Source organism: Acartia tonsa, chromosome 12 (assembly GCF_053477335.1).
Source record: "Acartia tonsa isolate MP-2025a chromosome 12, ASM5347733v1, whole genome shotgun sequence".
Classification (NCBI taxonomy): Eukaryota; Metazoa; Arthropoda; class Copepoda; order Calanoida; family Acartiidae; genus Acartia; species Acartia tonsa.
The window spans coordinates 3,578,067-3,591,470 of record NC_137271.1 but is presented as its reverse complement, the minus strand read 5'-3'; the positions used below and the strand labels follow the sequence as shown (position 1 = coordinate 3,591,470).

Sequence of the window (13,404 nt, the reverse complement as noted above, 5' to 3'; positions counted from 1 at the left end):
TTTTTGTTTTCAGATTAATAAATGTAATGAAATATATGAGGAGAAAAAGTAGGAACTGTGTCTGTAGATTATAGTTAATAGTAAGGAAACAGAGGTGAGTAGAAAGGTTTTATTCTTGTTAATCAAAATTGGAAATACTTTTTTGTCCAATAGGTATTATTTCAGCCAAATTAAGATAATCATTATTCAGAAAATATCCATGAAAAAAGTATTGAAATAAATAATAAAGAATTTTGACTGGCAATATACTACAAGCTAAGGTTCCTAAAAAATAGTTGTCAAGTCCAAAATTAGTAACTTCTATTTTTGTGATACGAATATTCAGAATCATCTTATACATTCTTATACCTTTTTTCACTTATTCCACCAATTTTAATTATTCCTCGTCATTTGTATGTCAATTTAATCATCTAAAACAATGGTCTCCAGTCGAGCGCCCTTATGGTGCTTTCACTCACAAGGCCAGGAGAACCCAAAACTTAATGTTTTATTCGGATTCAATAACAAACTAAATCCTAAATCTTTTGCCTTATAAAATGTTAACTTTTATGATAGCTTCCCACGTGATATAATCATTATTATGTACATGTTTATACATGTCATGATAACACAACGAGTCAACTCTACAATTTCTTTATATAACATTTTAATAAGTTCTTTGTAGTTTATATTCACATTAGTTTTATAAGGGGGGGTTTTTTAATGCAACCATCTCGTAATCAGTGATTAAATGGTACTTAGAATTCGAATTTTGATCTGAAATTTTGCATGAGTAATCCTTGGTAGGTCTATTTTCCCTAAATCGAACAAAAAGTTGGAAAAGTAGCGGCTGGCAGCTCAGCCGTTTAGCCGTTTTTTGACTATTTTCAGGGCAAATTCATCATTAATTACGTAGGAATCAACTTTTAAAAACTTATTTTTGGTTTTATTCATGATAAATGATAGCAATAACCATTTTTTAAATTTCTAGTACCAGCTGCTAAACGGCTAGAACCGGCTGAAAACGGCTGGGGTAGGTTTTTATGGGTTCTAAGCTCAAAAATACTTCCAAAAATAGTGGCCGCCCATCCATATGGCAGCTGGGTAACAGCTGCAGCTCAGCTGGGAGCGGCCAAGAGTAGAATGAGTAGATAGGGCTTCTGACATGTCTAGGGTTAGGTTATTATGGGTGCTGAGCTCAAAAATGCTACCAAAAATAGTGGCAGCCCATATGGCAGCTGGGTAACAGCTGCAGCTCAGCTGTGAGTAAAATGAGTACATAGGGCTTGTGACGTGTGAAGAATATCACAAAATTTATTATTTCAGTAGAATTAAACTTCTCCCAATTAACATTATAACTTCATTTCATGGACATATTACTAGTAACAGTTTTTTAATTTCTAGATTTCACTGAAAACTACCAAAAACGTCTGAAAACAGTTATCAACAGTCAAAAGTATATGTTGTAGATATAGCATGTAACATTTCTAGGGGTAGGTTTATAACTTTTTATGGGGGTGTTGAGCTCAAAAACACTACCAATAATAGTTGGGGCCCATCATTATGGCCGCTGGGTAACAGCTACAGCTGAGCAGCAGCCGTTACCTTGATGCCATATGGATGGGCCTTTCTATTTTTGGGGAGTATTAATAAGCTTGGCACCTATAAAGATTTACCCCACACATCACAAGCTTTGTCTTAAACTTTTACCTTTATCTGTTGGTAACTGTTCTCAGCCAATTTCAGCTGTTTAACAACTAAATCAATACTGAAATATTCAATATTTGGTTATCCTTCAATAGTCCCAAAAAGTGCTTATAGCTTAAACAACAGCTTACTGCACAGCTGCAGCTGTTACCCAGCAACCATATGGATGGGTATCCACTATTTTTGGTGTTTTTTTTGAGCTTAGTACCCATTTAAACCTACCCCTTGACACGTCACAAGCCCTATGTACCCATTTTACCCTTGGCTGCTTCCAGCTGAGCTGCAGCTGCTACAAAGCTGCAAAATGGATGGGCCGCCACTATTATTGGTAGTATTTTTGAGCTCAGACCTACCCCTGTTACCCAGCAACCATATGGATGGACCACTACTATTTTTGGTAGTATTTTTGAGCTCAGCACCCATAAAAACCTACCCCTAGACATGTCACAAGCCCTATGTACTCATTCTACCCTTGGCCACTCCCAGCTGAGCTGCAGCTGTTACCCGGCTGCCATATTGATGGGCCGCTTCTATTTTTGGTAGTTTTTTTTCAGCTTAGCACCCATAAAAACCTACCCCTAGACACATCACAATCCCTATCTACTCATTCTACTCTTGGCCGCTCCCAGCTGAGCTGCAGCTGTTACCAAGCTGCCATATGGAAGGCGGCCATTACTAATTTTGGTAGCATTTTTGAGCTCAGCACCCATAAAAACCTACCCCTAGACACGTCACAAGCCCTATGTACTCATTCTATTCTTGGCCGCTTTCAGCTGAGCTGCAGCTGTTACCCAGCCGCCAAATGGATGGGCCGCCACTATTTTTGGTAGTATTTTTGAGCTTAGAACCCATAAAAACCTACCCCTAGACACGTCACAAGCCCTAACTACTCATTATACTCTTGGCCGCTCCCAGCTGAGCTGCAGCTGTTACCCAGCTGCCATATTGATGGGCCGCCACTATTTTTGGTAGTATTTTTGAGCTCAGCACCCATTAAAACCTAACCCTAGACACGTCACAAGCCCTATCTACTCATTCTACTCTTGGCCACTCCCAGCTGAGCTGCAGCTGTTACCCAGCTGCCATATGGATGGGCGGCCACTATTTTTGGTAGTATTTTTGAGCTCAGCAGCCATAAAAACCTACTCCTAGATACGTCACAAGCCATATCTACCCTTCATACTCTTGGCAGCTCCCAGCCGTTTTCAGCCGATTCTAGCCGTTTAGCAGCTGGTACTAGAAATTTAAAAAATGGTTATTGCTATCATTTATCATGAATAAAACCAAAAATAAGTTTTTAAAAGTTGATTAAAAATGGTTATAGCTATTATTTACCATGAATTAAACCCAAAATATGTTTTTAAAAGTTGATCCTACGTAATTAATGATGAATTTGCCCTGAAAATAGGCAAAAAACGGCTAAACGGCTGAGCTGCCAGCCGTTACTTTTCCAACTTTTTGTTCGATTTAGGGAAAATAGACCTACCAAGGATTACTCATGAAAAATTTCAGATCGAAATTCGAATTCTAAGTGCCATTTAATCACTGATTACGAGATGGTTGCATTAAAAAACCCCCCCTTTTAGTCTGGCGAGGAAATATTGTTGATTGTACCAATTAGAACTGTGGTCTCTAGATTTCATATTATTTTAGGTAAGTAACTTTCATTAACATCATTCCTTTTATTAATAAGGCATTGAATTTCGTACATCAGTATATCAATAAGATATAACTATCAGTTGAAACAATCAATTTGATATTGTTAAAGGAATATAACTTTATAATGATTTTAAAGTGTTACTAACATCTACTGTTTAAACATCATATAAAAAAATGTTAAGAAAAAATATTTTTGACCACAAATTGGGGATTGGGGGGCAAATTTATTTTCTTTCAAAATATAGATTTATGCACCTTAACAAATTCGCTTTGAAGGGAGGAATAAGAATTTTTGAAATATTGAACCTATCAGAGAAAACAACTTTCAAAATCAATGGATTTTGCAGAAACCATCTGAATTTTACAGTTATTTCAGGATTTCTCTAGCTATTTTTTAAGACGATTTTTTGTTCCCTTCTACTCCCCAAGACGAATTTGGGAAGGTGCAGAAAGCCATTATTTGATAGAAAAAAAATCTCATAGGATTTTATATTTAGGAGTTAAGACTTACACTACTGAAGGAATAATAACAGTGGATAATTATGGAAACTCAAGAGAAGAAGAAGCATGAGTGTCAGATTTGTGGCAAAACATTCACTACTTCTCAAAGTAAAAACAGGCATATAAGAATACATACCGGAGAGAAACCATATTCATGTGAAATATGTGAAAAATCATTCTCACAATTGATTCATAAAGATACTCATATGAAAACTCATTCACAGAAAATATATTCATGTGATGTATGTGGCTTATCATTCTCAGACTTAGCCTCGCGAAATAAACACATGAGAGCACATTTTGGAGAAAAACCATATTCATGTGACATATGTGGAAAATCATTTTCTCAACTAGGCAAAAGAAATGTCCATATGAGAACTCATACTGGAGAGAAACCATATTCATGTCAGGTATGCAGCAAATCATTCTCTCAACTAGGTATATTAAACATCCATATGAGAACTCATACTGGAGAGAAACCATATTCATGTGATGTATGCGGTAAATCATTTACTACATCAGGTGATAAGAATAGACATATGAAAATACATACCGGAGAGAAACCATACTCATGTGAAATATGTGGTAAATCGTTTCCAACACTTGGGGATAAAAAATCGCACTTTAGAACACATACTGGTGAGAAGCCATATTCATGTGAAATATGTGGGAAATCTTTCTCACGTTCTAGCTATAGAAATGTACATCAAAGAACACACACCGAAGAAAATTCACTATACAAAAATGAAACCATAGACAGCGAACAAATTGCTGACTTTATTGATTGTGGAAAGTATGTAAAAGAAGAAATTAAAGAAGAGGATAGCGAACTTCTTACAATTAAGGATGAGCCTGATTATTATGATGAATCTCCTAATATCATGAATGTCGTTGTAGAAATGAAGCCTTATTCATGTGATATTTGCGGTACAGCATTCGCTCGAAATGAGCATAAAAACAGACATATGAAAACACACACAGGAGAGAAACCACATTCATGTGGTATATGTGGAAAAGCATTTACACGATCAAGTCATAAAAGTAGACACATGAAGACACACAATGACAAAAACGCAGCAATGGATAGTGAACAAACTGTTGACTTTGTTGATTGTGGTGAAAATATAAAAGAAGAAATTGCAGAAACACTTGATAATGATTCTCTCTCAATAAAAGAGGTGGCTGCTCATTATGAAATTAAGGAAGAAGTAACTCTTGGTAATGATTCTTTGTCTATTAAAGAGGAGCCTGCTCAGAATGATAATATTTATGAGACTGTCAATGTAAAAGGAGAAGGAACTGGTGATAATTAAAATATTTTATTATTGTTATTTAAGAACACAAAATTATAATCTTTTTTGGTGTTTTTTTTTTATTTTTTAAATCAAGTTTTAGATTTCCAAATTAAATAGATATTTTAAAATCATTATTTTGAAAGTCAAATAAAAGAATTTATAGCCTAGATTTAGATATAAGTAAAATTTATCTTCTATCTTGTCAGTCTTCTATACACATCCTAGGCTGCCTATATTTAAAATATTGATATGTTGATAATATGTTTTTTTTTATATTATATGGCTCTTAAGTTGAAGTAGTGTTAAATCTAAGGAGGTATTGTTGGCATCATTAAATTGGCTGTACTGGATCAAATTCAATAAAATCAAATGCCTACATGTTGGAAATTATCCAACTAAAATAAGTTCAACATAAGTTCAAAAATCATTTATAAATAAATCACAAGTAAAAACAGAAAATGGTGAAATGGAAGTTAAAGAAGAATATTTTGTGAAAAAATATTGGGAAGAATTTACCTCAAAGGGATAGTTCCACAAAGTGAAGAGTTAAGGTACTTAGAGAAGTTAACTTTTATATGTCTTAGTAGAATATATTAGGCATTGGATAGATATTATTATCTGTTAAAGAATTTTTAAAATTGACCTAACCGAACTTTTTTTATTTGACAATATCTAAATAAGTTAAAGTGAGTTGCCACATTAATTACATGAGAATGGTCTATTTTTTTACTAATATGTATAGCCAAAACACCAGTATTAGAGAATGAATTGCCGCATATTTCACAAGAATTATAAAAAAATTGAACAGGGGTTCCCCTTGGGTCAAGTTACTTAAAAACAGAAAAAATAACGTCCGCTTCTTCATAGGACAGGTTTTCTATAGATACTTTTTAAAAAATTAAGAAAACCGTCCGGTTTACTTACAATATACACATTATCTCACGCGGAAATACCGACTAACCATATACATATATATATATATATATATAAAATAGACCATACTCGTGTAATTTATGTGGCAAATCAATTTTAAATATTGTCAATTAAAAAAAGTTTTGTCAGGTCAATGTTAAAATTCTTTATCACATAATCATATCTATCAAATGCCTAATATATTCTACTAAGACATATAATAAGTTCACTACTCTAAGTACTATACTATATATTTTATTTGTCATTCTTTGTTATGTGTATTTTGTTGTCTAAAAAGTTTGAAGTTCTATTTACTAGTAAATGCTATTATGCATTACTACGTTATTTAAAATAGAAAAAAAATTACATTTCACTATTTTTTTTAAAATGCACTTCGTGCTTTCATTGACAAAGCTGATGCAGATGTTAATGTAACAGAAGAAGAAACTGGGGATTATCTTTATGAGAGTGACAATAGTGATCATACAGAGCTTTATGAAAATATAAAAGACTGTAAACTTGAAGAACCCAATGTCTAGTTCTTGATATATTTTAATCTGTCTGTTACTCTTTCTATTTTGTTGTATGCTATTCTTGTTAATTTATTTTTGGCATTTAAATGCAACTTCTTGTTCTTTATGCTATTGCTTTGATTTCAAAAATATTTTGTTAAAAACTTCACTTTAAAATTTTTCCTGCTTAATTCAATTTGCTGAATGATAGATTTAATTTTATGTATTTTTTATTATGTTTAATACACACTTCATAAGTTAGGATGTGATAGTTAAATGTATTATTATTTTACCAAAGAAAGTAGCAAGTTCAAAGTTCTTCAAATTCTTTTGTATTTTAAGTTATGTACAGAACCTACTTCATATGTTAAAATATCATATTTTTTTTCAGAATAATAAAAACTGCAATGAAATAAATGAGAAGAATAAATAAGAAGTGTGGATGAAACTAGATAGAGCTGGAGGTGAGTAAAATGTGTTTACTGTAATTAATAATTTTACAAAATAGAGTTTTAATTAGTAAAACTATTTCAGACTTTTTCTTCTGTCAATGTAATTAAATAATAATTATTTAAAATAACATTCTATTCTATAATGATGAATTTCAAGCTCTAAATTATTAACTTTTAATTTAGTTCAACTTTAGTTTTTAAAATATCACTTTTATAGGTACCTATGAAACATACATATATCTATTCTGTTTTTAATAACTTCCATGAATCTGTAATATTACATAAAACTAATCTTTTGATTAATTATATTATTTCAAATTGCTATTGCTCCATCCTTTATGCCCTTGAGCAAAAAAAAGTCATTTATTACCATGGCAGTGATAAGAAATAACATTCCTACATAGACAGATTTTAAGTTTGTCTTTCCTTTCCTCTAGAACTATTACGCTCTCTGACAGATTTAGGATTTCACCATCAACAACTATCTGGAAAGGGTATTTCCACGAAGTGCATTTAACTCTAAATTTAGTGAACTGCATATTTTTTCTGTTTAATTGTTTTAAACTACATCTATAGGACATATATTTGAAAGAATTTCTATTTTCTACCAGGTAATTTTAAAGATATCAAGACTTGAAAATCATATTTTTTGGATATATGCAACTTAAATGGCTGTCCTGTTTTCCAAAAAGAAACAGAATGATGACTATTTTAGTGGTGCGTAATTGTTTGTTATTTATTGTAATACAAAATTGTATATTATATTAAAATGGTACACTTGTAACTTTTGCTTCAAATCATTTTTCTGAAATGCACTTCATGCAACTATCCCTTTAAAATATCATCCAAAAAATATTTCAAAAATCTTCCAATTAAGAAATGGATTTTTCTTTCTCTGGGTTCTTTATATAATCCAGGGATAAGGGATAGGAAACCTGGCCATTAATTAGGTCCCGGCCTAGATTCTAAAGGGATATTGCAACTATTACAAAGGGGGGGGTGCGTAATGACATCTATTCTTAATCCGTGAGCAAAATGGTCTAAATATTGAGCTAGACCCTTCAAACTTGGTATATAAGCCTAGTCCTATAGGTATTACATCTAAATGGCAAAAAAATCCAAAAATTTTTATTTTTAGGTTAGGTTAGGTAAGAAAAACCCTGCGGAAATGGGGTTTTTAGGCTTTATTTGGTCTATATTGATGTGGAAACTTACCTTAAATTGTGTTTTCTTAGGGTTTTAACTTAAATACACTGTATCTATTCATAAGGACATTATTTAAGATGATTCAGCAAGTTGGGGACCGATCCCAGGGGGCTAGGTAGGTGGCCCGCAGGGGTTAAGTGCATTTTTTCCAATATACATGTTGTGACACATCAAATTATAGGTTTTTTAGGTCAAGGAACTCAAATTCAGAGCTAAAATAAGCATTAGACTAATCTGAAGCTAGCCCCAGCGGGCTAGGTTGGTGGCCCGCAGGGGTTAAGTGCATTATTTTTGATATATATCTTGTTATATATCAAAATATAGGTTTTTTAGGTCAAGGAACTCAAATTCTGAGCGAAAATTAGCATTAGACTAACCTGAAGCTAACCCCCCTGGACTAGGTTGGTTTTCTGCAGGGCGTAAGACCATTTACCTAACCTAACCTAGAAACTTCCCTATATTTTTACAGGCTTTTTTCTTGAATAAACTGTGTCTAATTTTTTTTGGTAAGTATTTTGATAATGTACAATTTCTAATAATTTTCTGATTCTATAATTTGATAGTATTTTTTTTTAATAAGGACTGTACAGAAAATCTTGATTATCAAAAGTTAAAACTATATAACTAGCTGTAAGCTAAATCTATTAAAATATATTCTAAATGGATATTGAATTGTGTTTTTATGTACTTATACCATTGAAGTACAATCATCAGATTATAACAATTAATTTTTTTAAAATTATTTGACATCGTACATTAGACACACCTATAATACTGCAGTATATTACTTACCATTTTTAGGGCAGGTTTCCTATTTTAATACTACAGAAAGAAACATAAATCATAAAAGTAATAATTCGAAATCCTATTATATAAAGTAGTAAGCTTTTTTTTGTCTGTAGCGCAGGATCTCTCTCACCGCTGAACCGATTTGGTTATTCTTAACAGGGAAGCTTCTTATGGGTCCAGGGAAGGTTTTTAACTATTTTTTAAACCGCCCCCCACCCTAGAGGCCTCTAGGGGCGTAGCCGCTAGTAATTAATAAAGTAATACTTTATACTATTCGAAATTATACGTGTTAACATTTCAGATTTGTGAGAGATACTTGTAAGAATATCAAATATCCTTAATATTAGAAGAACAATGGATACTGAAAAAGAGAAGAACTCTTGTCAGATTTGTGGCAAAACATTTAGTAGAGCTCACCATAGGGATAATCACATGAGAACACATACTGGAGAGAAACCTTATTTATGTGAAATATGTGGTAAATCATTCGCCCAGGCTGGTGATAAGAATATACATATTAGAACTCATACTGGAGAAAAGCCATATTTATGCGAAATATGTGGTAAATCATTTACTCAATTAGGACATAAACTAAACCACATGAGATATCATACTGGTGAGAAACCATATTCATGTAATATATGTGGTAGATCATTTTCTGAAATAGGAGGTAAGATTGCTCATATAAGAACACATACTGATGAGAAACCTTATTCATGCAATGTATGTGGGATATCATTTAGTACTGCTGGAAATAGAGACAGACATTTGAGAAAACATACGGGAGAGAAACCATATTCATGTGATTTATGTGGTAAATCGTTCTCTAGATTAGAGAATAAAAATGCTCATATGAGGATACATACAGGAGAGAAACCATATTCATGTCAAATATGTGGTAAATCATTCTGTCAATCAAGTAGTAAACTTTTACATATGAGAACTCACACTGGAGAGAAACCATACTCATGTGAAATTTGTGGTAAATCATTCTCAAACAAAATATATAGAGAGACTCATATGAGGAAACATATTACTGGAAAGAAACTAGATACCTCTGACAAGTGCAGTAAATCATTCCTGGATGTTAATAAACATAAGAGTGTACATAAATACAGCTACAATGGTCTACTATTAACAATAAAACCTGTTTGTGTCAAGCTAAGGAAACTTTCTCTAAAAGGAAGTAGAGACATTCATTTACAGAAAAACATTGAAGAGAAACTAGATACATCTGATAAGTGCTGGAAACCCATTATTGAGAGTAAAATAGGAATAAACACAAGACTGTACAACTACAATGGTCTATCAACAATGAAACCAGTTTGTGTCAAGCTAATGAAACTTTCACCTTTAGAAATAAAATCATTGACAGAAATAAATAATGAACACAGTCTTGATTCTATTAGTGAAGAAGAAACTTTTAATAAAGATCCTCTCACAATTCAGATAGATGAAACAATTACAACTGTTGTAGAGGAAACTAAAGAGAAAGATCTTGATCCTATAAATACAAGATGTGAAATTAGTGACAACAATATTGATATTAATGACAACAATATTAATATTAGTGACAACAATATTAATATTAGTGACAACAATATTGATATTAGTGACAACAATATTGATATTAGTGAAAATGGTTGTGATAATCCTGAGTTAAAGGAAGATGACACAATTAATATTTCTCAAGTAAAAACAAAAAATGTTGAAATAAAAAATGAAGAAGAATTAGTGAAAAAATATTGGGAAGAATTTACCTCAGATTTAACTCAAATTAATGAAGAAAAAACTCTTGCTAATGACCCTCTCTCTATTAAAGAAGAGCCTGCTCAGAATGACAAAGCTTATGAAGCTTTCCATATAAAAGAAGAAGAAACTGGTTATTATATCTCTGATATTGATATTGAAGATTTTGATAATGAATAGTATAATGTTTAAGATTGATAAATAGGCACTTCTTTTGAGATTGTTATCTTACTTATTTAGTAAATCTCAAAAATATTATTTAAAATCTTTACATTTTGAAAACTAATACTTTTGTGCCAAAGCATTTAATGATTTAGAATCTAAACTTGCTATGCATTTTAATTTTTTTTGCCAAAAACATTGTAATCATTAACTTAATTCATTAAGCACTAGAAAATCAGCCAATGAAATGTGTTACATTACTGCTTGAAGTTGCTTTACATCACTTGCTCTTGAACGTACATACTACACAGTCAACTTTGAAATGACTAGGTAGATTCTAAACTTTGTAAATCGTAATCCATATTTCGTCTATTTAATACCAAAATATTACCTATAGGAAATAGTTTTTGTAAAGAAATTAATTTGAAATCATTCATATGTTTTCTAAAATGTATTATATTTTTCAGATTAAAAGATGAGATGTAACTGTAGAGCTAGAAGAGTGATCTTTGTTTATTTCTAAATACAGGTGTTATATTAATTATTTACACTGTTGCTGATACTTGGCTTTTGTTACAAGTATGTGTTATTGTATATTAAACTAGCGGATACGCCCCTAGAGGCCTCTAGGGGCCCTTGATGGGGTGGGAGAAGTCAACCCTCTACTTTAATTTTAAATTTTTTCTATTCATTTTTGGGAGTTATTTTTTTTAAGGACGGCGATTTCTCTTGGGAGGGTGGTGGTACTCTTACCAAAAATAGTTAAAACCTTCCCAGGACCTATGATAAGCTACCCTGTAAAGGATAAACCATATTGGTTCAGTGGTTAGCGAGTTCATTTTATAAACACACACAGATCCTGTTACCTTATTAAAGGGATTTTACAAGAGTATCATTTTAATATATTAATATTTAAAACTAAGTGGTAGAAATTTGAAATATTTTCAAATATGCTCTATAAATGTAGTTTAAACCATTGAAAACGAAAAAAATATGTAGTTCACTAACTTTAAATCCCTTAATATGAGGATATTATAACCAACCAATCCATTACCCTTGTTAACACTTTACATCTCCCTCCCCCAACTTTTAAATCTCCTTAGCCATTGCATTAGACAATCACAAAAAGTTTGATGTTGAAAAAAACGAATCTTAGGTCCAAAACTTGAATCTTTTAACTAAAACTATTATTTATTTGAAATTCATATTTTAGATTCCAGACTGATGCCACTGTAGGAATTTGAAATAATATAAATCTAAGAATAATGAATGCCGATAAGAAAAAGCAATCTTGTGAAATTTGTGGCAAAACTTTTGCTACTTCTTACAATAGAAACATTCATATGAGAACACATACAGGAGAGAAGCCATTTTCATGTGAGGAATGTGGTAAAGCATTCACAAATAAAAGCTGTAAAGATAGACATATGAGAATACATACCGGAGAAAAACCATTTTCATGTGATATGTGTGATAAAGCATTTATAACTTCTCAAAAAAAAGATATTCATATGAGAACACATTCTGGTGAAAAGCTTTATTCTTGTAATATATGTAGTAAAAGATTTTCTTCTTCCAGTAGTGAGAAAAGACATATGAAAACCCACACTGGAGAGAAACCATTTTCATGTGATTGTTGTGGTAAAACCTTTTCTTCATCTCAGAATAAAGATAGACATATGAGAATACATACGGGTGAGAAACCATATTCATGTGAAATATGTAGTAAATCTTTCTCACAATCTAGTGATAAAGAATTACACTTGAGAACACATACTGGAGAGAAACCATATTCATGTGAAATATGTGGTAAGTCTTTCTCACGTTTGAGCTATAAAAATATACATAAAAGAACACACATTGAAGATGAAGGATTGAGTCATAAAAAAAGACATACTGGAGAGAAACGATATTCATGTCAAATATGTGGTAAATCATTCTCAGATTCAGGCAATTGAAGTAGACACATGAAAACACACAAAGATAAACATTTTGTTCACTTTGTTAATTGTGCAGCTAATATAAAAGAAGAAATTAAAGAAGAAGAAACCCTTGATAAAGACCTTTCTAACATTATAGATGATCCAGTTAATATTGATAGCACTCCTAAAGTCATAAATATAAAAGTAGAAAATGTGGAAGAATCTGTTTCTAAGGATGAAGTGGATGATATTATAAATGTGAAAGTAGAAATGATAAAAGAAGAAGAAACTCTTGATGATGACCCCCTATCTATTAAAGAGGAGCCTGTTCAGAATGACAACACACATGATACAATCAATATAAAAGAAGAAGAACCTCATGACTATCTTGATAACGAAATGAACAATGATGATAATCAACAAGTAGTTGTAGATAAAATTAATATCTAAAATTCTGATATCTAAGATAAGATTTGACTTCCTCCTTTTTCATTGTTTTCCTGTACGAAAAATATTATTTCTATTCTTTTAAGTCATTCTAGACTTTATTTCACTTTAA

The 13,404-nt window shown here is 31.8% G+C and overlaps 4 protein-coding genes across 6 annotated transcripts in view; all 4 read left to right on the top strand.

The window, feature by feature from the left end:
• The window catches only part of LOC145333124 (uncharacterized), a 79,046-nt gene that overhangs the window by 27,572 nt on the left and 38,070 nt on the right, over positions 1-13,404 (top strand). The window lies entirely within an intron of this gene.
• Positions 1-13,404, top strand: part of LOC145333122 (uncharacterized) — a 51,305-nt gene that overhangs the window by 28,616 nt on the left and 9,285 nt on the right. The window lies entirely within an intron of this gene.
• LOC145333116 (uncharacterized) lies at positions 12-6,724 on the top strand. 2 transcript variants are annotated; one of them, XM_080178270.1, is made up of 3 exons: positions 12-94; positions 3,273-3,339; positions 3,851-6,724. In XM_080178270.1, the coding sequence occupies exon 3, from the start codon at positions 3,888-3,890 to the stop codon at positions 5,157-5,159; it is 1,272 nt and encodes a 423-aa protein (XP_080034396.1). In that variant the 5' UTR covers positions 12-94; positions 3,273-3,339; positions 3,851-3,887; the 3' UTR covers positions 5,160-6,724. The 2 variants fall into 2 exon arrangements, with proteins under 2 accessions (XP_080034396.1, XP_080034395.1); XM_080178269.1 differs by having other exon boundaries at positions 3,843-6,724.
• LOC145333113 (uncharacterized) lies at positions 6,955-11,389 on the top strand. The gene is made up of 2 exons (XM_080178267.1): positions 6,955-7,029; positions 9,314-11,389. Exon 2 carries the CDS (start codon positions 9,367-9,369, stop codon positions 10,939-10,941), a length of 1,575 nt encoding a protein of 524 aa, XP_080034393.1. The 5' UTR covers positions 6,955-7,029; positions 9,314-9,366; the 3' UTR covers positions 10,942-11,389.